The sequence below is a fragment of the Lissotriton helveticus genome, chromosome 10, assembly GCF_964261635.1.
Source record: "Lissotriton helveticus chromosome 10, aLisHel1.1, whole genome shotgun sequence".
Lineage (NCBI taxonomy): Eukaryota > Metazoa > Chordata > Amphibia > Caudata > Salamandridae > Lissotriton > Lissotriton helveticus.
Genome location: NC_136071.1, coordinates 173,456,533 through 173,482,001, shown reverse-complemented (window position 1 = coordinate 173,482,001; position 25,469 = coordinate 173,456,533). Strand labels below are relative to the sequence as shown.

The 25,469-nt window shown below is 43.6% G+C and overlaps 1 protein-coding gene across 4 annotated transcripts in view; it reads left to right on the top strand.

Annotated features, from left to right (window-relative positions):
* Positions 1-25,469, top strand: part of TNRC18 (trinucleotide repeat containing 18) — a 204,223-nt gene that overhangs the window by 144,909 nt on the left and 33,845 nt on the right. For 3 of the 4 annotated variants that reach the window (XM_078665019.1, XM_078665020.1, XM_078665021.1), the window contains 5 exons: positions 3,169-3,387; positions 5,045-5,472; positions 6,805-6,930; positions 8,460-8,627; positions 19,366-19,507. In XM_078665019.1, the coding sequence (XP_078521145.1) occupies positions 3,169-3,387; positions 5,045-5,472; positions 6,805-6,930; positions 8,460-8,627; positions 19,366-19,507 (1,083 nt within the window). The remainder of the gene's footprint in view (positions 1-3,168; positions 3,388-5,044; positions 5,473-6,804; positions 6,931-8,459; positions 8,628-19,365; positions 19,508-25,469) is intronic. The other variant, XM_078665022.1, reaches the window with a different exon arrangement.

Sequence of the window (25,469 nt, the reverse complement as noted above, 5' to 3'; positions counted from 1 at the left end):
AAAATGGCACCTTGGATGGACACACTTCAAGAAGTTGCATCACTCCCTGAGTTCTGTCACCAGTAAAGAGACAGGGATGATGTGGCAGCACAATAGTTCTTGATGGGCTTGTTTGGAATTGGTAAGTGGGCAATGTTGACCAGTAAAAATATTTACTATTTAAAGATCGGTCAATGGTAGTTTGAAAACATTTTTCTGCCAATCCAAACCATGAACGACAACTAGAAAAGCTGCAACTAGCTGTGAAACTTTTGGATGACTCCATTGTTGGAATTATCCAAGAAAGAAAACTGGACACTGTTCACGCTTGTAACAGAGGTGAACCTCATTCAGTCATTTATCAAAAAGCAAACTAAGCCGCCATTTTGAATACATTAAAATCTGACGTTGAGCCAGTCTGCTTTTGCAGTCCACTGCATGGTGTCTGCCAAGTTCGGAATGCAAAAATTGACTTGTCACACTACTTGAAATAGATGGTGAATAGCTCTACCTTCCCCACCTTAACAGCCATTTGTTTTTGAACGTATCAGAAATTGCTTCTGAATTTTAGTATTGTTTGCCATTTAGTCTTTATTTAAAAGACATTTCTGGAGTCAGCAGCATATTGCACAAAATCCTAAAATAAAAATTAACGGCTAGTTTAAGACCAAGAAATGCATAAAGGGAAGGGGCTCCAAGCCAGCATTTGAGATACTAACCTAAGTGAAAACTAATTGGACCCAGTAGCTGTCTAAAGTCTGCCTGCACTTAGCCTGCTTTGTATGCTGTAGGCTTGCTTGGTGTTGTGCGAACACGTCTTTATGATCCGACATGGATCTCAAATGTGTTTTGTGTTTGTTCTTTCTTCCCCTTTTTGTGCTGCTTCAACATCATCCTGTTACTGTTGCACATCCACCTTTAAAATAATATTTAAAAGTTTCTCTTCATTGTTTAACAACTATCTGTTTTCACTGCTTGCCTAACACATTTTAGGGAAAGCATTTTGAAAAATTGGGATTTTTTGTTTTTGTTTTTACAATTGGCTTGAAATTTGTAAATTGGGAACCACCCACACTATTTTTGCTATACCTTTGCAATTTTTTTCCCCTCTGTAATCTCACCCTCCCTTTGTCTGAAAAGGGAAGTTACAAATGTTACAAAAATTGGGATTTTAGTCTTATTTATGCAAATTAGAAGAATCATAAATTTGTGCTTGCAAACAACTTGGCTAGTTATTCTGGATTGTTTTAGCTTCTAGTGGTGATTTGCCATCTGGCACAAACTGAGCATAGCAAATGTTTTTGTTCTTTATAAATGTCTTAAAAGCACACCTGTTAAAAATCGACTCACATTTTAAAATTGTATGGAGAGTCAGACATAGGCCAATGGGGATAACCGGTTTCCACTCCATAGTATTATAATTTTTGCTTAGGCTGTGACTCTTGAAACAGAAAAGACTTATCCTAAAATTGTACTTGCCAAAAGGGTGGGTTAAATACTGGTCCAACCTGAGCCTCTTAAATATTATTGGCTGTGAAGGAATTGTGGGGGGAGGTGGGAGGATCACCTTCTAATTCAAAATGTTTGGTCTTAAACTAATCTAATACGTTCTAAAGACTTGACAAGGTAAAATTGTTGACTTTGCTGTTTGTTGAAGCACTCTCATGGAGGTTTTCTGGAATAGAATTAATGTCAGGATAGCACTTTAGGCGGAATGGACACTTCTGTTTCAGCGGTGTAAAGAAAACAATCATTTGTCAATGAATCTTGGGCAGAATAAAGCAGAACAGGAGCACAATAGTTTGTAGGTGATTTTAGAGATTGTGACACATCAAATTACTGCTTTTTTAGTTTAATCTTGTGATTCTGGTCTGCACATTAAAATCTATTGAAAATATTAAATGAGTGGATAACAAATCCAAGTAACCGAGGGCAACAACTGAATATATTTAGATTGCGGATACCTGGAACTATTTGGTGGAGAGATGAAATGTAAACCTTAGGATACCTTCTGCAGAAGTAGCCGATATGGGCACCTTATATTGAAAGTCTACTTCCCTTTTACAAAATACATAATTCAGAAATTGTGTAACTTTCTTTTTACTAGTTAGTGACTTGATCAAGACACAGTGACCGTGTGTAATTTTTGATGACCGTTCAATCTCTGGCATCAATGTTTTCGTATGCTGGCCAGCTTTTTTTGTTCCTGGAGGAAATAAAGTTATAAATTGGGTTGCAAATCTATTTTGAAACATGGCTTTTGTAAAAGCGGAAAGAACGTCCCCTACATCTCTGCCAACACAAAATGAAAATGAATAGGATGAATCCTTTAAGTATGTTTTATTAAATGCCATCTAAATGTGTCTTGTGGGCTTTCAAGTTGAATGAGAAATGGCAACGGCATCTAATGATGATGAATTTAGCAGAAGAATGTCTCTGTATTTTTAGTAGAAGACTGATATTTTGTAGCAAAATAATGGATTCACGCAATTCAAGAGTGGGTTTGATACCAAAAAAACCCAAATCTTTATAAAATTGAAAAAAGTCCGAAGAAAATAAAAAACAGATTGATACATCAGAAAAAAAAGTGGGGCATTGACATTTTCATCTAAATCCAATAGAGATGATCCCTTGATTCGCTGTATAGTCAACTGGCAAGTGTTTGCATTTTTCAGTCTTATTCATTATTTACCTTCTGATGTGAAGGAAAGAATCTGCCCTTCTTGAAATAGATATTGACTCGTAAAACGCCGAAAGATTGTGTTTGAGGAAAGACCATTACCTTCCAAGCCCCTGTTATATAGTTCTTGGGAAGTTTGGGTTTCAGGGCTTCCTTGCAAAAAAAGGCTTTGTTTTCAGTGTGTAAGTTGGTGCCAAATGAGATTCGGAGGTTAAGGGAAAAGCCTTCTTGCCTTGTCACTCCAAAAAGGACTATGCATGTTTTAGAGTAGTCAGTTATCTTTGGCAACTCTAGTTGTTCTTAGAGTTGTTTACTGGGCAGCCCAAGGCCATCTAGTCTGACTGTATAGGTTGGGGGTGATGACAGATGACTGACGCAAACTAAACCAGGACTGTATATCTCAACTTAGAAGGGTTCCTGTATTGCTGTATTGATTTGTTGCTTTCTGTGGCTGACACTTGGCTTAAAAAAAAGCATTTTAATGTACTTCCTTTCCTTCCGCATGCTAGATTCTAGCTCTGATGAAGATGACGAGGAAGAAACTGAGGATTTTGACCTGGATAGTACAAGGCTTTCCTCGCCGGCCCTGGATGAGAGTGGTCTGGGTCTCCTGGCTAGGTTTGCTGCTAGTGCTATGCCAAGTCCCATCATTTCCTCACCCCTTTCTGTCGTTCAGCTTGAGGCCAAACAGAAGGCAAAAAAGAAAGAAGAAAGGCAAAGCCTGATGGGTAAGTCACACCTATTGTGAAATGCTTTTTTCAGTACAAGTTAAGAGTTCAATGAGCGTTGCAAGATGAGGTCTTTACTGGCGTTAACAATGCTGGACCGTGACTGGATGGACAAACTGTCCTAGCCAAGGACCATTCAAGACCAATCAGAACTCCAAAGAAGAGTGAGGTTGAAGCGTTCAACATGGATACAAGACAGTTGTAACATGGAAACTAGACAGACAAGTAATGGTTTTTTTTTTTTTTACGTCACCTGGTTGGTGTTTATATTTGTGAAACTGATAAACTGCCCAACTATACATGAACAACGTGTTGGCTGTGTTCTATCTTAAAGTTCTCAAAGTTACTTTACATCAGTAGAGGTGGGAAGGCGCTAAGCTCAGATTCAATAAGTCTTCGCTCAACCCCCCCCCCCCCCCCCCTTAAACGCCATCGCTGGGTGTTCAGTAACCACTGAATGCAATCTTCCCTCAAACCCCCCCCCCCCCCCCCCCAAACTACTGAAATAACAGGCACCTTAGTGGTGGGGCTTTATTCCCTAGAATTATTCACTGTGGGCTCACTTTATAGATATAACGTTTATAGCTAAATGGAAGCTGAAAGGTTACACCGCGTGTTCCATGAAATGATATCCTTATGTGCTGCTTATGCAACCGGACTCCCTCAAACTAGTGACACTGCCGCCCCAGAACTGAATTTAATAGCATCTCCACTGGTAGCTTCTAATAATTTCAGATGGATAATGTGCAGCATTAACTTAGGGAGTTTTAGCTGGGAATTTCCACTACGTTTTTATTGGAGGGATCAGTTACCTATCCAAACTTAATACAGTTGGGTAAGTGAGCAGGTTGATATCATTGTATTGTTTAAAGTGATGTCGATGTGGTTATCACCTCATATATACACTTGCATTCTCTGGCCAGTCTAATAAGTGAGAGTGGCTGGGATGCATTGTAACTCGGAAGGGAGTAGATAAACATGAAGAATACATAGGAGGAAGGCTTTAAAGTTATCTCAAGTAAGGGTTTTTCTTTTTTTAGCATTGCGAGAATAATTCTCAGATTTTTGCAAATTAGTAGTTTTGCATTGATATTCTGTGCCTGGAAGTTTTTATTGGTTGTGTGGTGTCTTCAACTTTCTTTAGTCTGCGTGCAATTTTCATTATTGGCCTCCAGTGCTTGAATTATTAGTCCTTTTGTTGCATGACGGCCCAGGAGCTGTAAATGCACAGAATGTTTCATTCTTTTAGACTATTGAAAAGTGAGAAAAGGCTAACCGGGCTACCTCTCAAGAAATGTCTGTGTGGTGGTGTTTTTGCATTGGGTGATCATGTATTATAACAAAATTCTAATTCTGGAAATCGGGGGTTCCTGTTTTTTGGGTTTTTTTTTGTGTGTGAAACCCCTTAAAAACCCTGAGTGTTCACACATGATTTAATGCATTTGTTATAGCTGTATTATCAGAGTTTTTGTGCAATTTACTTGACGAACTGTGGCTATTCAGAATTTTCACCTTGCACGATTTAAACCATCTTTAAAAGTATTGGCTATGTTGCAGATGTTGAGACACCGATGCAATTAAACGCCTTCGAATGTTAGACCAACATTAACAATCCTCTGTCCCTTTTGATCTCTGAATCGTTTACATTGATTTCCAGGGACTGAATTTGAATATACAGATTCTGAGAGTGAAATTAAGATCAGGAAGAAAACGCCACTTGGACTGTTGCGCTCAAGGATATTGTCTCTAGACTCGGGGAGTCGATTGGCAGTGATGCAAAACGAGATTTCCTGTTCAGGGAACATTGATAAAACAAAGATTACCGAGGGTGCAGGAAAACTAAAGAAGCTCAAATGCCCTAAGAGCATGAGCTTTGATTTTGGACTGGACGCGAGTGACGATGACTTGTGGACACGTCGCCGGAGCGAGCGCATCTTTCTTCACGATGCCTGTACTACTACTGCAATGTCACCAACTTTGCCTCCTTGTTCGGCGCACATTCCCAAGCCTGGCTTCAGCAGCAAAGTAAGCACAATGAGCCCCAAAAACGAAGGCAGTAAAGGAAAGGACCTGAAAGACTCCAAGGTATGTGAACTTCCTTGCAGAAGGGGAGCTTTGGGGCTGCAAGTAAAAACATTTTTTTAAGTCAAAGGCAATGTCCTTTATGAAAATTAAAACTGGTCCTGAAGAGATGGGAATATCCCTTGTTTAACTTCGAAACATTGAATTCAGTTAGTGTTTGTATAGTTACGAGTGGACAAGCGAGTGAAACCATGATATGAATGGGACTGTATAACCAGATTTTTCCAGGACTAACAACTTGTGCAAGGACACTTGTGTAGATGTTTAATTGCAATATTAACAGTCTTATGTGTAGAGCATATGAGCTTACAGTCTATGTAATTATATTTTGACCAACGTTGTGTGAGCAGATGTAAGTGAGGTAGTGTCTGACCAACTACCAGGGGAATGTAACGCAAATATGGCTCTCACTCACAAAGTAGGACTTTTTTAGTACTTTCAAAGGATGTATTATTCTTCTGTTAGTCTGAATCGGCCACCTTACACTTGGAAGGATACAGCATAAGTGCTGCAGAAAGTGAGGGCAATTTTCCTGCTTTGTATGTGTAAGTTCGTGTACAGCTCGGTAAAGAAAATGCAGTTACAATTAATTCTATTTTATCCTATTTTTGGCATTTCTAAAGCTTATGGCTACTCAACAGGCCTGCCAGCAGTGATCGATCATAACTAGAATCTGTATCCTCGCACAATTACACAAACAACAAGGTATTTAACTACTTCATAAAACTTAGCTCTTATTTAATCTTCCTCAGCACTATAGGTAGTGAGTTCCATAATTTAAAACCAGGTAAGCAAAAGACCTTCCTACACTCTTTGCTTTTTTTTAGGGACTGTAAGTAAATATAAGAACGAAGAACGTAAAGTTCTCTTGGGGAGGTAAGGACAGACCAAGTTTTTAAATAGCTGTGGGCCCTTGTGTAAAGCCCGATAGGCCATACGTAGACCCTTAAACTGTATCCTCTTAGAAACTGGCAACGAGGTGCAGTTGAGGTCGAATTATGTTTAGGTAACTTCAGGAATATCCGAGCAGCTGCATTTTGTACCACTAGAAGTCTTCTAATAATACTTAGGACGTCCGAGGTAAACGAGTTTCCAAAATCCAATTGTGATATTTCCAGAGCTTGCTCAACCACTCTCCGCCCAGAGGATAGCAATTCCAATATTCTCCTGACCCTGGCCGCGGCGCCACAGCTCTCCCTACTATATCTATATAAAATGGCCGAATGCATTTTTTGAATGACAACAATGTTAAAATTCACTCCTAAAAGAGCATTTGTTTTCCGTTGCTTGCTTCCATGTTATTACTTTTCTTATTCTTTTCCGTCATTGCTACAGCTACCCTCACCAGAATGGGACGCAAGGATGAAAGAAGTCAACCTTTTTACAGCCATTAAGTGTGCAGCCAGCTCTGGAGTGGACCACAGCCGAAAATATACGCCATCACACTGCCCTGCAACTGAGGTAGGGGACAAGAGTTGGGAAGTGGATGTATGGGAGTGGCTGTTGGTCTTCTACTTGCCTGTCTCTTCAGTCTTAACTTTTGAGATGCTCCATTTTTAATTTGTATTCTAAGTCCTTCTTTCTTGGTGTTTACGCACGTGTGTCTTACCTATGTTTTGAACTGGCCAATCAGACATATTTGGCGTACAGTTTATGTTTAGGACCAAGTGGTATCATTTTGTTATTCTGTGGTTGGTAGAGGCACCAGAGTGGTGCACTTGAGAAACCAGGGTTACATAGCATATCTCCATGCTTCCTGCTCAAGTTTTAGTACTATGGCAAGAAGTACACCCTACTAATCAAAAGAACTTTGGAGTGATGGAAATGTGAAAGTAATAACTGCAGCACACATGAATATCTCTTAAAAAAGAGAAGATGTAGCTTTTCTGCGTAGTAGTAGAAACCTGCAACTAAATTGAATAGCGTTAATAAAGTTGGATACACGTGTAGGAGTTGAAAGGTGTTCACATGGGTATGCTTGTGAATTGGAAAAGAATTTCTTTTTTACAATTGCTATAGATTAAGCATCTGCGTGATTTGATGGATCAATCAACAGAAGTGTGCATTTGGAGAAGCCGAGAGGAACAAGAAGTGTTTTTTTCTATAGAAGGGATGTCACGTGGTGATAGTATTAGTTGGCATACTAGGGCTGTGTGAATTTTTATAATGGACTGCAACATCTTCTCGGGATGAGGTTTCTGCACCTATCATCAGCAGTTTCTTACTGGTAAATTCCCTGCTGCGAGAGATCCTGGAGCTTGTAACTGACTGCTTACAACTCATGCTTCACAACAAGCAGAGAGGCAGGGATCCCTTGCTGGGTTCTGGAAGGGGCGAGACATTGTTGAAGGGTACGGTAAAGAAAGGGGACACAGTAAAGTGGCTGGTACAAGATTTGCCGGTGTGAGGGCTCAGAAGAAAGGATGGCGGTTATGTGTCCTCGTCAACCTGTAGCCCTTCAAAGAACCAGTAGTGGTTTACCATTACCACAAAGCGCTGCTAAAGATGATTTTTTGTGTGTGTTTTTTTTAACCTTTGCTCAAGAAGTTTAGATTTGTGATACTTGGGAACTTTATAACTCTATATTAAAGCCAGTTTGACTTCATTAGGATGAGATTTCCTTGAAAATTCTTTTCATTATTTTACAAGCACTTTGTACTGCTGGCAGTGAGTTTTCAGACTTCCCATTTTCAGAGATCCTGGGAGAGTGGCGTTTTTCCGTTTTGGCAGTTTTCAGCTTCTTTAATGACCTGGGTTAGTGAAGGAAATTTAGGTGAATTAGGTGGTGGTATGAGTTACTGTGGTATTTGCGCTTCTAGTGCATTCATTATAGCCAAGAGCTTCAATAAATAGTTGTGCAACATGCAACGGCTCACTTCTTTTATTTTAGCATGTGTTCATGGGGTGGATCTCTGGATTTGGTGTTTTAATTCCCGTTCGTTAGCACCTTAAGCTTATCGTCCATCAGGATTTTATCCTCTTTATTTCAGCAGAGAAAAGAAAAAGATGAGCTCTCGAATTCATCGCTTTCACCTTCTGCCTTGTCACCACCTCGCATTTTAATTGCTCCTTCTGAGGTTCGAATAAGTCCACTCAGCCCACTCACTTGCAACAAGAATAAAAAAGTGAAGGCGAAGCCAAAGGAAACGAAAAAGGAGGTGAGACCAACTATACTAAACAAAGAAGTATTTTATTTCAATATAGGCATTTGCTGAGGCTCTCGTTGATCTAAGCCTATGACTAGGTGATGAATACTGATGGTTACATGAGCAAAGACATTTGGCTTGTGAACAAAGTTGGGCGCCAAGGAAGTTTGCCAAGCTCCTCCCTTTAAAATAGTCCACGCTTTAATACATATTGAGTAACCGCTCTTTGAGCACCGGAAAAAATCATTTTAAGTCCCCTCTAATGTTCAGGGTAGCCTTTCTGGGGCAAAATTCACTAGCTGTGCATTATTCACTATATAGTGGCAGCTCGGAATAGCATCTCACTTTTGTAATAAGTGTAAGTGCAGGCTTGTGTCAGGCTGCGAAGGATCACCGCCGCACAAAAAATCCACACTGTGGAAGCCTCTGTAGGATGTTTTTTCCAACTATCTCTTTTGGCAAAGTAAGTATCTTCAGGGTGTAACTTAGCACCATTGCAGTCGATTTGACTAACACAACAGGGACACTAGTCTTTGGAGCTCTATTGAACAGTCAGTATGAGGGCAGTTGTGAGCTTCTGTGGATAGTCCTGCAGGAAATGTGTGGTTAACCCTTTCACAGGGCCTTGGCAGCTGTGTGCTGGACATGAGCACGTTTTAATTCAAACAACCTAAAAGATGGAAAGACCCCAGCATTCCATTTCAGGCTATCACGTCATGGCTGTTACCAACACCAGTGTTTTCTAAAACCCCACAACACGGACTAGCAGTGAATGGCTGAAAAACAGGCTGGTTGAATAAGCTGGATCGAAGATTGCAAATAATTTCAGATTGAGTCGAAAAATTCACGGTATAGCTGCTAGATTTACAGGACTGTCCCTCGTTCATTACAATTTCAAAAAAAGTAAAACCCACAGCTGCCATTAATGCATAGAAGGGATGGAAAATTGGCCTCCTCGATTGAAAATACATTTTGTACACTTGAGTGCCATATTGAACAAACTAATCTTTGGGCTCTGACCGATTCCCATTTTGGTGCCACATGGACTCACAAAATATCCTTCTCAAACGAAACTGTTTCCAACCCAATTCCTATAGTGACTTTTTGACATACCCTGAATAACTACCAGTGTTCACCTCGAAAGAACTGTTGACCATATTTTTGTTAGCCCAAAAAAAGATGGTTTTGGAGTCCTATATGATGGTAGAAATTTGCAAATGAAAAGTAGCCTTGTACTTAATGCAGCTTTAAATAGCATTCCTGTACCGTTATATCGTACTAAAAAGACTAAACCAACGAGGTAGTTCTGGGGACGGCCTTGCCCGGATTCAAACAAACCAATTCTCTTCTTTCCAAGCACCACCTTCCAATGAAGCAGAGTGAGAATGAGACCCAACAGATTTGGGAAGATCACCAAACAATCTCCAAACATCTATGCAATATGTAGTATTTTAAGGTTTATCAAATCTTTTTTTCTAAATCTTTTAGTTAAATAAAAGATTCTTGCAAAGATTACATGTAAACGTAATAAAGCGACTTCTGATGTAATATGAGGGACTGCAATGCAGAAGTCCCTTTTTATCTTGAATTAATGGTCAATGGGCATCGGCAACCTTAAGAGGGACTTTGATTAGTTAGATGGCTGACTGTTACTGCAGGCAGCTGAAAATGAATTTGCATTCTTATTGTAATATTCCAGCTACTCAAGGATTGTTTTAATACCAGAATGCCGTTTATTTGAGGCATTACGGTTGGTTAGATTGTCATATCTATACATGCAGCTGTATTACTTGTTAAATCTGCACATGGGTAAACCTACTATCCTGTATCAATATCTGTTGAGGACATTACTTTAGGATCTGTAGAAAGCTGGACTATAAGGTTAACTGTACAAATGAGAAATTGTTCATGGACTTCAACTACGTTTCGGTAGAATTTTGTAGTTCAGTTTGAGGTATCCTAAAAGATGATTAAATGCTTAAAATTATGATTGGCTTCTGCTGAGAGGAAATATGATGTGGATAGCTGAAAGTGTGCAAAGATGTATCGAAGGCACAGACAAACGCCCTTCAAGTAATAACTAGACCAGATATTCCTTTGCTAATCTCCTAATTAAAAAGGTTACATGCCCTGTGAACAGGACTTGCATGATATTTTGAATAATGCAAATGAATAGACTTTGGCCATTATAGTTCAGACATTAAAGAAATGAGAATCGTGTAAGGTTGTACAGGAAAATAGTGCATCCTTCGAGTTTTAATTTTGTGGTGTGATGTGTTCTTTTGCCCTTGGAGGAAATAAATGTACCCTTGGAGAACACGGCTGGCTTACACCATGAAATGGGTGGCCATTGCTATATTACTGTATCTTTACTGCTAAGTTGGTTGATGTGTTGTCAGATGTGCAGAGAGGGCCAGTCTAGTTAGCCATGATTTGGCCACATGGACTCCCCAGTGGGAATATACCGGATTTTCTTTGTTAATTCTGTTTCTTTTCTCACCTACAAAGATTCCAGCAAACCTTTGTACTGGAAGAATTTAAACTGTGGGGTGTATGGGCTTTATTCATAGTCTCCCTGATATTTCTACTTGAACGTGTTGTTCAACTTAATGGATGGTAATACATTGAATGGATTCCATAAAGCCTCTGTTTGGATGACAAAGTTTTCCATATGGTTAACTGTATTTTTCACAATCTATTTGTTTTATCCAGTCATGGCCCGTATTCAAATATGTTGAGTACCTTATTGCTCAGTACAGTGTTGCTTAAGCAATTCTATCAATCTGTTAATTTTTCACGAGTTTGGTTCACAATCTAATTGGAGCCCATTATTCCCCCCCCTTACATGCAATAACCTGTTGCTAAGGAAGCAATGAGACCGAGAGTTTAAGAGCCTCTCATAACCTATTGATTATATCTTGCGTGTATCTAACTCCAAAGAATTGTTAAGCTCTACTATGCAGTGGGTAGTAGGTAATCATTTATTAGACTATACATTGAATGCACATAACATTGAGGAGTCACTAGTCTTGTATTCAAGTCCGAAAAATGACTGGGACCGAAATAGCAGACCTTTCTATCATGTACCAAAATTGTTCAATATATTGTCACATTCTGTTGTTTGGTGCAAACTTTTTTTTTTGATAAAGTATTTTTATTGGCATGTTCAATTATTTAATATACAGTTTGTATATAGAAGCACAACTACGGTAACATCGAATACCTGCGTGGCAATACATTACTGAAATGCACCTTTCAGTGTCCTTGAAAATGATCAAATTGAATATTCTAGCATACAATTTGCGTTCCATGGGCCCAGAGGGGTACTGCGTAGTCAATATCCAACACATAACTGTCACTTCCAGGTTCCGACCAGAGTTCCCAGTACATGCTTCACCAGAGTTCGTTCCTGATCATTTACATGTGAGAGTACCTATCAGCGGATCAAAATACAATTATAACATTCTTAATTTGCCAAATGCTACTTCAGGTATTCAAGAACAATTCTAACATAAAGAAGAGAAAGGGAACAAATAACCCAACATAAATAACAAAAGAAGCAAACCCAAAAGAAGGGACCTTATGCAGAGGGTCGAAATATATTGTAAGTCTCATTACAAGCGAGTGGTGGAGATACAATAGAATGAGGTGTCACAGGCAGGGGCTTGGGTTATGATGGGGGGGAAGGGGCCTACAATTGCAACTGAAGCAGTACCATCCAGGCAATAAGCAGCCATTTAACATTCCCCCATAATGTGTTCAACAGCAGGCACACCGGCTCCCAAAACGGTCCAAATGTTCAATAGACATTGCAATTTAACCCCCTTCGGAGTGGGCCCTCGGCTCTGAATCTGAAGCTGTCTCGCTAGTCACTTGCTCCTCAGGGTTCCTCCCAACTAAGTGCTCTACCTTCTGCCCCAGCCCACATGACAACATCTTTATTCCAGGTCTCAAATTGAGGTCCCCTCTGGGATTTCGATTCCATTGCAATGCGACGTTTCGCCAGGCTCAGCGCCAAGTCTAAAAGCCTATTCTCCACCTTGCGCTTCTGCGGCCTGGGAAAGAGATCCAAAATGCTGGTCTGTAGTGTAAAAGGTAGGTCTCTACCCAATACAACTGTGAGCTCCCAGAAAGGCCGCAGATCCCGGTAATCCCAGGTCATGTGGCCAAAGTCCGCGTCCGGATGGGAGCAGCAAGGGCAGAGAAGGACCTCGCCCCGCCATAGGTCACATTGAGGAGATGCAGTGTCATGTAAGCCATGTGTGTATAGTTAAAATGTATATATTTAAGGCGTGTGTTATGAGAAATCTTCCCAGAGTCTGTTAGGACCCTGCCCCCAGTCTCATCCCATTTTGCACTGAGCTTATCCAAGGGGCGAACCAAAGCCTCCTGGAGTGCCACATAGAACCATTTCACCAGGTGTCCCATCGTCCCAAACCTGAACAGAGCATTGAGCACTGGGTGAGTCTCCGGCTCGTCCCTACCTGCAGTCCATAACTGTGCTAAAGTATGAGTCAGGATCTCATATTGCAGGAATTGGCCTGGGGGCTGGCCACAATCCTCCAGAAGACCGTTAAAAGGGAGTAGGGACTTGTCTAAGAAACAATCCGCAACATTATCTAGCCCTGCGTCTGTCCAGTGGGCTAATTGCTCATTCGTGAAGACAGACTTTGGGTTGCCGTGTGGCAAACCCACAATGCGGCAACATAGGGGTATATTTGGCGACTCACCGTCCACTGCCCTGACCTCTCCCCCAGGCTTGAAAAGCAGTACGCTCCAGCAGGGAGCAGTACCGGGTGGCTGTCGTTGGTATCCACAATTTCGCCATTACTAAGTTAGGTTGGGAGTCCGGGAGTGACACAAACGTTCTGTCTTCGTTTACAATCTCTATCCATTGCGCCAGCCAATGCAATGGACCAGCCAACATATAATATTCAAAGTTCGGCACTCCCAACCCGCCCTCAGAAACAGGACGCTTCAAAGTTGCAAGAGACACCCTAGGGCATCCATCACCCCACATCTGCTCTCACAAGAGAGCATTCAGGGGGCGAAACCAGCCGCTAGGCATGTGGACCGGAAGATTGACAAAAAAATACAAGAGAGGGCACCCCTGCTTAGTCCCCCGAGATACCTTACACTCTCTAGAAATTGTTCTGCCCATTCGGACCCTGGCAGTGAGTGCCACGTATAGAAGACGCACCCAATCCCCTCCCAACCCCATGCGCTGCATCACCTTGAACAGATAATCCCACTCTACGGTATCAAAAGCTTTTTCCAGGTCCACGTAGAGCACTGCGTCCTGGAGTCGAAGCGGAGTCTCTGTATGATATAGGATGGATTAGAGCCTACGGAGGGTGTCGGAGGTGTTACGGGAAGGTATGAACCCGTTCTGATCAGAGTGTATTAATGTCTTCATGTGCGGAAGCAACCTACCGGCCAGCACCTTGCTTAGGATCTCAAAATCCAAGTTAAGCATGGAGAGGGGCCTATAATCCTTAATCCCGCCTCTGGCGTCTTGGTTTTTGGAAGGGGGATTACCAGGGCCTTCCGGGTGGAGCTAGGCAGTTCTCCTGCCTCCTAGGCGTCTGCGTACAGCCGGACCAAGTGCGGCGCAAGCATATCTGCAAAACGCTGGTAGTAGTTTAGTGTTAACCTTAATTACTAATACATAATAAGCTTGCATTGGAAGAACGAGTAACTGGATCAAAATGTGTGCTAACTTTTACTTTTTAGCTTTATCTTTTTTTAGGGTAAACCTTTTAAAGTAACAAAAATAAAGTCTTGCATGTAGCCTATCATGTTTAGTTGCGGGGGGAGAGGACAGAGAGTGTGTTAAATCCTGGAAACCTTGACTCTAAAGGTCATCGTTGGATAAGAATTTAATGTCTGTAAAATTTCTGATATAATTAGTCATTCTAGAAAAAAAAGTCCTTAGTTGCAATGCATTTTAAGGTAAAAAAAAAGTAAGAATGGACTAGACACTACTAGCTCGATGTTAGGAAGTAAAGGCGACATCACCTTATTTGAAGAGAACACAGCGGACTACTAATGGCATCCCTGTATCCACTTTTTTTTCTGTATAAAATTTCTGTATTAAACATAAAAATGTTTGTTTCATGACAAGTCGGTGTAATCGAAACCTTAGTGTCATAAGGCTTTCCAGCTAGTACAACACATTTGTCAAAACTCCTATATTTCTGATCAGTATCTAAGCATACATATTTAGTCAAAATCAGGCACACAGCTGAATTTTGTGCTAAGGTGTGTCTTTATTCAAGTCTGATTGGGTCCAGAAGCGTGCTTAAGTTGTTACTTTTTACCTTGCAGGTAATTATGCTTTCAACATGTTGCTCAAGTAGTTACCTTATAACTTGGTATATTTATAGGATTTTTGTGTAAACGTGGGAAGAGAACGTGGGCGTTCTGTTTTAGGTCAATCCTGAGCAGTGCATGCACTGCTCTACGAGGCATGCTGTATTGCGGTAGGGACTTGAGGCTAGGCCCATTCTTTGTCCACATTTTTCATTGGCTTGTCATTGTCCACTCTGGCTGTTCAATGGTCAAAATGCTTTGTAGTCCTTCCTTAGTTCCGCCTTGTCTCATTTTGTAACCTCCCATGGCAACACACCCGGTTACGTGTGTTGGTGTTCAGTAGGCTTTAATTACAGACGTACGCTTTTTGTAAAACAAAACTACCACATATTTGCAATGCAATAGGTCTCGCATTTGCGATAGTTTAAGCTATTTGCATTGTAAATGACAATGCCTTTTAGTTATGTTTTTTTAAAACCAACGCACAAATAAGACATTGTCATTTACAATAGCGCATACTCTCATAAATGCGAGACCTATTGCATTTCAAACGCTTGGTTTAGAGTTGCACTGTAGGACATTCTAGCTTTGAACTTTTTTTTGGTTCTTGCTCCCATTTCAAGATTAATAAAATGGCTGCAGTATTTTTATACAAGTGCACATGGAGCAAGTTTCGTCTTGTAAAGGAATGTAACATGTTGGAACTCTTAGAGTGGCTGTGGTTGTGATTGGTTTTGAAAGACACGGCTAAGATTTCAATGTCAAACATTTGGAAGTCAACTAGCAAATTCAAAGAAGTTGCTGGAATTTAACTGCTCAATTCGCCATGAACAAAACAGCTATTTATTTCTGGGCGATACGGGAGGATTTTGAAGAGGTTTACTGCTAAAGCATTTTCTAACATTACATTTAGTTATGTTTGTGATCTGGTTTTATGGTGTAGCCTCTGTTTTGCCTTCTTTCTTTGTTTACCTTCTATGTTGCCAGGTGTCATCTCTACTTTTGTCTCCTTTTTTCTGCATTGTTTTTCTGCAAAACGCAGGCTTTAGGGTGGGAAGTCTTCAGTTGTTTTATTTTGGTTCAATGTGAATTTTCAGAAAATGTAAACACCTGATTGCTTCATTTTTATAATTTGTGTACAGCGAATTGTGTCGGGAAAATGTATTTCTTTAAAGCATATAATAAAATGTATCAACAAAAACTTCACCAGCTCTTACCTGTAGAAAGCTATGATGCCATATGTAAAACACTTAAAGGGAACTGCAAAGATGCTCACCATGCTGCAATGATGTAAGCTGTTTTTTGCCTATACTTCTGATAGTATTCCAATAAAGGAATCCTTGATTTCCAGTACATACAACAATGCACTTCGTTACATCTTGTAGAGTAAAAAGTACTAGCCTCTACCACAATACCCAATATTCGCATTCGAAGCCTGAGTCCTGGATAGACACTGCACCTACTGAGAGGCCACAAATGCAGCTCTAAAAGGGTCACCTTGAGATAAGAGCGACTGGATTGGATTGGATTGGATGGGGTGGGGTGGGCAAGGAAGTGGCACCTTAATGTGTCCATCTCTTTGCTTGTACGGTTGTCAGCAGTGGGAAGACAGTTAACACAACCTGAAACTTATTCTTGAATATCACAAAGAAAATATTGGTATGTTACAAGTGAGTGGTTGTTAAAACAGGTATTCAAGACCGCCAGAAGCAGCTGATTGGCTAGCTGGCTGTTAATCACAGGGCTAAGAGTATTCGGTCTATCGTAGTGAGTGGTGTTTGGTGTTGGACCAGAGGCACAAGTGCAAGTAACAAGCCTTATGCTAGAACACATCTCTTTGATGAAGGGTACTGAGGTACCAAAAGCCAAAGGTGCCGACATTTGTAATCCGACTAGCCTACCCCATGGCATAAACCTGCTGTGTCACAGAAGCCACTTACGAGGTTGAGGTTTTAGTACCAATGTTGAAACCCCACTAAACACTGATGGTCTGTGGTCTCCCTCAATTATTGCAGACCAGTTGAGGTGTACAGGGTTCAAGTTGGTTGTGGGTAGCTGTAACATGGTGGACATGTGTATACAGCTTGGCGGGAAATCAAAGAACCAGATACAACAGAACCAGAGAGAAACACTTGCTACTTTCTTTAGGAGAAATGAAATCTCTGCTAAAGATTGGGCCATGGAAGAAGTATCCCGCAAAGAGAGGAGTGTGATGTGTGCTCATTAGATTTTGTCATTCTGAAGAGACAGCTCCTTGAGCTAGGTTCTACACTTCTGGCCCCTCTACGTCATGACTAATAAAGTTCGAAATTACAATGATTGAATGATGTTCCATTGCTAGAACAAGTTGACTTTTATCCACAGTATATTTAAAGGATTAGATTTCCTTTTCCTGAGTAATCCAGACCTTGAAGTATAAAAGTCCAAAGTCTTGCCTCTAACAGCATCTCTTTATACAAAATATTTCACTGCTCAACTATTCTGCAGGTCTTCTTCCTCTGTACATATTTATTGTGCAGTCCCTTCTTCTGTACAGTTAGCAAGTTAGCACTGTCCACCCTCAACGGTGTTAAAAAAAAATTATATATATATATATATATATATATATATATATATATATATATATATATATATATATATATATATATATATATATATATGATGCACATTCACAACAGAGGGGTTGTAGCATTCTTTGGAGGCGGTCTAGTGTCAGGCACACCTGTACCACAAAGTTTTTTTGTAGAACAGGCAAGATCCACTTTTCCAATCCAACCATTAGATGACAGTGGTATGTGCAATACCTCTTAACTTAAAATACACCCTAGCCAGAACTATTTTATTGAAAGTAACTTTTACAGTTTGAGATCTGTGACTTCAGTGAGTTTAAAAACTGCATGTCCTTAACAGGCCTAAATAAAATAAATAAATCCTTATTTGTAAAGTGCGCACTACTCACCCTTACAGGTCTCAAAGCGCTGGGGGCCATCGTGGAAATTAAGTGAGCTATTGCCCAGAGACTCATGGTTCTCAGATGAGCTGCCACCGGAGGCGGGGATTGAACCGTGAACCCTGTGCTCCGACGACAGCTGCCATGGCCGCTGCACCACACCTCTCCATTTCTAGAATGTGCAGGGCGCACATTCATGTGGATCAGACCAAGGTTACTAGCTGATAAAGGAAATTAATTCCTATGAATGTCACAAGGACACAACAGCTATTGTACCTGTTGGGCTTCACATGTATAAGAAGATAGATACACCACCCAATAGAAGGTTTCTGGGGACAGAATTCTCCAAAAGCGGAAAGAATGACATTACTGTACTTTGCAGATGGACTCTACTAGTGAAATTGTTAAGAGCTATGGCATCTCAAACAGTTAGTAGCACACACCTACCTACACTGGACCACTTTGTTCAGTGGTCAGACACTGCCTTGGAAGCAGCCTCACGAAGGACTGCAGACAGTCCAAACATGGAGAGTGAGGGGATATGTAGGTCTCATCAGTCAGTGGAACTGAAAGAAGTAGAGATGTCTGGTATGGAAGCCTAGAACAGTCTCCTGCACTACGCCATCCCACCTGTAGCACCACTGCCATTGGTACTCGTGGACTTACATTTGTTAAATTTGTCAAGGTGCAGACCGTAGCTCCATCGCTTCCCTATCACATCCTTACAGAGGTATAGAAGGATCAAGTATTTTTGTAGAATGTTATTTTGCTCATTTGTACGCCTGCCAAACGGTCTTAAGTGACACGACAGGACAATAGGTCAGATTAAGAAACCCACACCAGGGCACTCAAGCACAACCAGACACCACAGCACATTGTCCAGTGCATGGTATATAACGTGTAACTTAACATATTGGCACAGCCCCCGTTTCTAGTTCTTTAACTAGTTTCATGAAGGACCTCATGTTGCCTTTTGTTTTCTTCAGAGTGAAAAAGGCAACAGCCTAATGAGCTGATCAAGACCATTATTCATTATAGGAAACCCAAATCTCAGAATGCAAAGTGCTGTTATCTGAAAGCCAGCCTTGACTGGGGCTTTGGCAACTTATATGTGGCTCATTGGATATCCTTATAATTTTAAGGGGTGAGGGCTAGTTCCTTTCTCATTGTCCACAGCACTTAAAGATTCAAGCTACACACACGAGGCAGGATTGCTTGTGATCTTGTACATGCGGACCTTCAGTAGCAGAAACTTCTAGAACAAAATGTAGCACCTGGGACGCAAGATTGAAAGAGCTTAGTACAGTTGAACATGCCTTACCGCTCAAGAGGCCTAAGGGTAGCTGCCCCATACTGGAGCTCCTGGTTCAGGCATTCCCATCACATTTTGGTAAGGTAGACAGAAGCGAGAATCTTTATTTTGATGCATATGACATTTTATACAATAGTTGTTGGATTTTAAAAAAAATATTGTTTTCCCCTCTCTAGAGTCGTGGAAAGGGAGGCGCAGTGAGTAAACTGATGGAAAGCATGGCAGCAGAAGAGGATTTTGAGCCAAACCAAGACAGCAGCTTTTCTGAGGATGAGCACTTGCCTCCTACTATGCCAGTTGAACGCCCACCCACGCCAGGTGAGTGAGATTGGCCATGGCGTTAGACAACTTTGGTCGCACGACATAAAGGCTCACAGATTGACTGGTGTAATTTATGGTTTGTGTGCCTGGTTAACGCCCCGTTTGTTACTGTTGTGTTACTGTTGTGGGTGCCTGCTCGCCTGAATGGATGTCCGGGTAGCCTACCCCCAATAAATATATATATATATATATATATACACACACAATGTAAAGTTTATGCTCTGGGATAATTTTTTTGCAAACAGTTGCACTATCACGGCAGCAATAAATACCTGGTTCTTTTGCTTGATTTCTACCGATATTGAGAATTGTATGCTGGCGTGTTCCATGGCTGGGACATACCCCATAGTTTGCACACATTTTACCAATATTAAAGGGACTCTTCACTTGACTTATGCGTCTTATGACTTTTGTCCATAGGTTATAATAGTGGACATTTATTTATTTTATTTATTTTGAAAGTTTTGTATAGCGCGAACAAGATCTTTGCAGATATCAGAGCGCTTTACATAGAAAGGGGGAAAAGAGGGAACATAGTCAAACAGGTACGTCATAAATGCTAATAGTACAAACACGTGGTAGCCTAGAAAATCACGTAAGTCGTTAATACATATAAAACAAACCACGGGGTCGAACAAGTAGTACAGATCAGTGCGGAGTCTTAAAAGAGTTCAGAATGGCACTTCAAGTGTATTTAGCCATGAGGATAGCTATGGGCCACCATCTTACACTGAGTATTCACGTCAAGTTGACAGTCGAGGGGTTAAACTATTTCGGGCTCTCTTTAAGACTCTAGGCCAACATACATAAAGAATCTTCAATGTGGCTTAACTGTGTTCATGGTTTTCCCTGGTAGACTTTCCAGTAGCAGAAGTAAAGTGTGCTGGATTTAGGAAATAGTTTGTAAACAAACTATTCTGCTGCATAAAATATATTCTGCACTCTTTGATACCTTTCAAAGGCGGAACCTGTGAGTTGTCGACAAAATCAGTTGCTCTTTGAAGAGCCTCGCGTTGAGCATAGCAAAATATTGTTAATTTGCACCTTTTTCAGGTTTTGCCTAGCGAAGGCTGCGCTTGCGCAGTCTTGCTGGGAGAAAACTGATGTTTTAGAGAATGGGGCTTGAACCCGCCCCTCTTCTCCATTGGCTGGCTTCCTAAACGGAGGCCAGCCATTGGAGGAGAGGGGCGTCACTCCGTTCAATCCCCTTCTTTTTGGGATTCGGGGTGTGTTTTTAACTTTCTTTCTCTCCTCTTCCCATTGGCTGGAATTTTACCTTCCAGCCAATGGGAAGAGGAGAGAACGAAAAACACGCCCCCCGAATCCCAAAATGACGTTGCCTTCCTCCGAGGCATTTCTGCTTCGCCTCGGAGGAAGATGGTGGTGATCAGCCGGAGCTCGCTTGTTTTAACACTAGACCGCCAGTTATGCTAATGGTAGTTTCATCCATGAGGCATACTGTGGCATATCTAAAGTCTTTCCTGTACTGCCAGGTGGTTCTTCTGGATTTTTTTATGTTTTATATACATATGAGAATATATGTGAGCTCACATACACCAAAGATGGCTGAACTTTAGACGCGGTCTAGAGTTCGAGGCCCTCTAAGACTCCCCCGGCAGCAGTTGGTGAAGTTGCGGTTGGAGGGGGCATGTCCTCTCGCTAGGCTCTGCCTCTGGCGCAGGCAGGCAGACTCTTGGCAGGAGGAGAAAGCAGCCGCAGCGCAGCCCGCTGGTGAGTCAGCCCGGATCGGCTGCCCTCCCCCACCTTTGTCTGGCGCTGACCCGGGCGTAGACTGTGGTCGAGGTGCAGTAACAACGCACGGGGCCCGAAAGGGCAGCGGACGACTCAAACCCATGGATTGAAAAATACAGGACCACGCACGATCACCCTCTTCGCCGCAGAGGAAACTTCATCGCCGCGGCACAGCCTGCCCTGTCCGGATATGGGTGTTGGAGCCTGGAGCCACCAGCTGTGGTCATATCATATAGAGTATTTGGGGGTTATTGGCAAAGGGGCCCATAACCCCCGGCTGTTACCGTGTCGGTGTCTAGCATGAGATAGGCGAGTGTCTAAGAGTGCTGGACAAGACAAAGCTCATAATCTTGCGGGGGCGGGTGGAGGGGCGCAGCTAATGCTGAGGCAGACACACAAAGGCTGTCGCAGTATTCGAGTTTGCTCGATTTAAAAGTGCACACGATATTTCCTGTCTCGAATGACAGGTTGCTACCGTCTTATACCGACGCAAGCAAAATAAAAACAATGGACTGGAAACCTGCGGAATCGACTGATTTAATATTGATTCAAGAATTTGAGTCCATCCCTTTTACTAAATCATCTGCACTTAGACCAATTATACCATATTTAAGAAAGTAAATACAAAGTGTCCTTTTAATTAATGGTAGAACTCAGCAGGCATGCCGCTTGCTGGTGCTCTTCTGTGCCCTGCAGCTCAGTGTCACCCTGGTGTATTACTTGGTTGGCAGTGAGCGGGGCATCTTTTGGTTCTTCGCCGACGTTCAGCAATTTGCGGGGGTGGGGGCCACCGCAATGCCACGCTACCCCCGGCCCCGCCGGGAGAAGCTAGCTGGCCGCCCGAGGACCCAGGTGGGGGAAGCGGGATGGATAAGGGCAACGAGGTTCTGGCAGAGGACACCGAGAGCCCGTGGCTGCCGGAGAACACCCAGCGCGCCACCCTGAGGACACAGACAACCCAGAAGGCTCACGGGGTGCCCGCGCTGGCCACTGCCCCCCAGATTGACTGCCCGGAAATGCCACCTCAGCTCGGTAAGTGACTGGAAGAACTCTCTCTGTCCTGACTTGTTTAATTAACTGTTAATGCTTTCTGTTTTTCCCTAGCTTTTAAGTTGAGCCCTATGGTTACACAGATTTTAAGTCCCAAAATCGAAAGCACGAGCTCTGACACCTGCCTCGTGCAGCAGGGGACCCCCACTCATTCATCCGGCCTTAACACTTACACCTCCCTTGCTGTGCAATGTGTTCCGTTCCCTGCCGTTCTGATACCATGGTGTGAGGGAGGGCATGGAAACCCCCCGTAAACCGTGATATGAGGTTGTGAGTGGCAAAGCAATCAAAGAGTGTATTTTAATATATAACATGCGTGTGTGTTTATACTTTGACATGACTAGGGAGAATTGCAATCAAGCAAGCAATCTGCATTGCGCTCAGCACACCATAGCAATACATTAAAAAAAAAAAAATTATTAGTGTATCGAGATTAAAAGAAAAACTTTAGACTCATTTTGTGGGCAGCACGTAAATGTGTAACGTGAATATTGAATGCCCTGGGAGACTCTAAAGATGCCAAATGATTGCCCTAAAATACCAAATGCAAACTGTATACACTCATCCTAATCTCTGTCTCCACAGAGTGGCCACTTTAGTACAAGAATGCCAGAGTCACGAGGGCCCTGTATCTCTCTTGGCTGCATATGCCAGGCAGACCATATTTAAGAAGCTACCAATGAGCATCTGTTTTAATAAAAGGTTATAGCTTCAGTGTGAGTTTGTAAACAGAGAAATTTAAATAACGGTATGAGATAATTAGCAGGAACTGTCTGTAATCTCGTGAAAGCATAAAGTGCAATATCGTATCTCTGCCTCCAAAATCACAATGACAAAGATCGCTGCTCGTGAGATACCTGTCCTATTTTGCCTGGTGAGCTCCAGATGGGAGGGATATAAAAGTCTAAGCTTTATATATCAAGTGTACCGTGCCGGTTTTGTATCCAATCAAGATATGGCTTTTTTCTGGCCTCTGTTCCCTGTGTGTGGCTCTGTGTGTGTGGCTCTGTGTGTGTGTGGCTCTGTGTGTGTGTGTGTGGCTCTGTGTGTGTGTGTGTGTGTGTGTGTGTGGCTCTGTGTGTGTGTGTGGCTCTGTGTGTGTGTGTGTGTGTGTGTGTGTGTGTGGCTCTCTGTGTGTGTGGGGCTCTGTGTGTGTGGGGCTCTGTGTGTGTGTGGGGCTCTGTGTGTGTGTGGGGCTCTGTGTGTGTGTGGGGCTCTGTGTGTGTGTGGGGCTCTGTGTGTGTGTGGGGCTCTGTGTGTGTGTGGGGCTCTGTGTGTGTGTGGGGCTCTGTGTGTGTGTGGGGCTCTGTGTGTGTGTGTGGGGCTCTGTGTGTGTGTGGGGCTCTGTGTGTGTGTGGGGCTCTGTGTGTGTGGGGCTCTGTGTGTGTGGCTCTGTGTGTGTGTGGGGCTCTGTGTGTGTGGGGCTCTGTGTGTGTGTGGGGCTCTGTGTGTGGGGGGCTCTGTGTGTGTGTGTGTGGGGCTCTGTGTGTGTGTGGGGCTCTGTGTGTGTGTGGGGCTCTGTGTGTGTGTGGGGCTCTGTGTGTGTGTGGGGCTCTGTGTGTGTGTGGGGCTCTGTGTGTGTGTGTGGGGCTCTGTGTGTGTGTGGGGCTCTGTGTGTGTGGGGCTCTGTGTGTGTGGGGCTCTGTGTGTGTGGGGCTCTGTGTGTGTGTGGGGCTCTGTGTGTGTGTGGGGCTCTGTGTGTGTGTGGCTCTGTGTGTGTGGGGCTCTGTGTGTGTGGGGCTCTGTGTGTGTGGGGCTCTGTGTGTGTGGGGGCTCTGTGTGTGGGGGGGCTCTGTGTGTGTGTGGGGGGGCTCTGTGTGTGTGGGGGGGCTCTGTGTGTGTGTGGGGGGCTCTGTGTGTGTGGGGCTCTGTGTGTGTGTGTGGGGCTCTGTGTGTGTGTGGGGCTCTGTGTGTGTGTGGGGCTCTGTGTGTGTGGGGCTCTGTGTGTGGGGCTCTGTGTGTGTGGCTCTGTGTGTGTGTGGGGCTCTGTGTGTGTGTGGGGCTCTGTGTGTGTGTGGGGCTCTGTGTGTGTGTGGGGCTCTGTGTGTGTGTGGGGCTCTGTGTGTGTGGGGGGCTCTGTGTGTGGGGGGGCTCTGTGTGTGGGGGGGCTCTGTGTGTGGGGGGGCTCTGTGTGTGGGGGGGCTCTGTGTGTGGGGGGGCTCTGTGTGTGGGGGGGCTCTGTGTGTGGGGGGGCTCTGTGTGTGGGGGGGCTCTGTGTGTGGGGGGGCTCTGTGTGTGTGTGGGGGGCTCTGTGTGTGTGGGGGGGGCTCTGTGTGTGTGGGGGGGCTCTGTGTGTGTGGGGGGCTCTGTGTGTGTGTGTGTGGGGGGCTCTGTGTGTGTGTGTGTGGGGCTCGCTGTGTGTGTGTGGGGGGGGCTCGCTGTGTGTGTGTGTGTGGGGCTCGCTGTGTGTGTGTGTGTGGGGCTGTGTGTGTGTGTGTGTGGGGGGCTGTGTGTGTGTGTGTGTGGGGCTCGCTGTGTGTGTGTGTGTGGGGCTCGCTGTGTGTGTGTGTGTGGGGCTCGCTGTGTGTGTGTGTGTGGGGCTCGCTGTGTGTGTGTGTGTGGGGCTCGCTGTGTGTGTGTGTGTGGGGCTCGCTGTGTGTGTGTGTGTGTGTGTGGGGCTGTGTGTGTGTGTGGGGCTCGCTGTGTGTGTGTGTGTGTGGGGCTCGCTGTGTGTGTGTGTGTGTGGGGCTCGCTGTGTGTGTGTGGCTCTGTGTGTGTGTGTGGGGCTCTGTGTGTGTGTGTGGGGCTCTGTGTGTGTGTGTGGGGCTCTGTGTGTGTGTGTGGGGCTCTGTGTGTGTGTGTGGGGCTCTGTGTGTGTGTGTGGGGCTCGGGGCTCTGTGTGTGTGTGTGGGGCTCTGTGTGTGTGTGTGTGGGGCTCTGTGTGTGTGTGTGGGGCTCTGTGTGTGTGTGTGTGTGGGGCTCTGTGTGTGTGTGTGTGTTGGGCTCTGTGTGTGTGTGTGTGTGGGGCTCTGTGTGTGTGTGTGTGTGGGGCTCTGTGTGTGTGTGTGTGTGGGGCTCTGTGTGTGTGTGTGTGTGGGGCTCTGTGTGTGTGTGTGTGTGGGGCTCTGTGTGTGGCTGTGTGGGGCTCTGTGTGTGGCTGTGTGTGTGTGGGGGGGGCTCTGTGTGTGTGGGGCTCTGTGTGTGTGTGGCTCTGTGT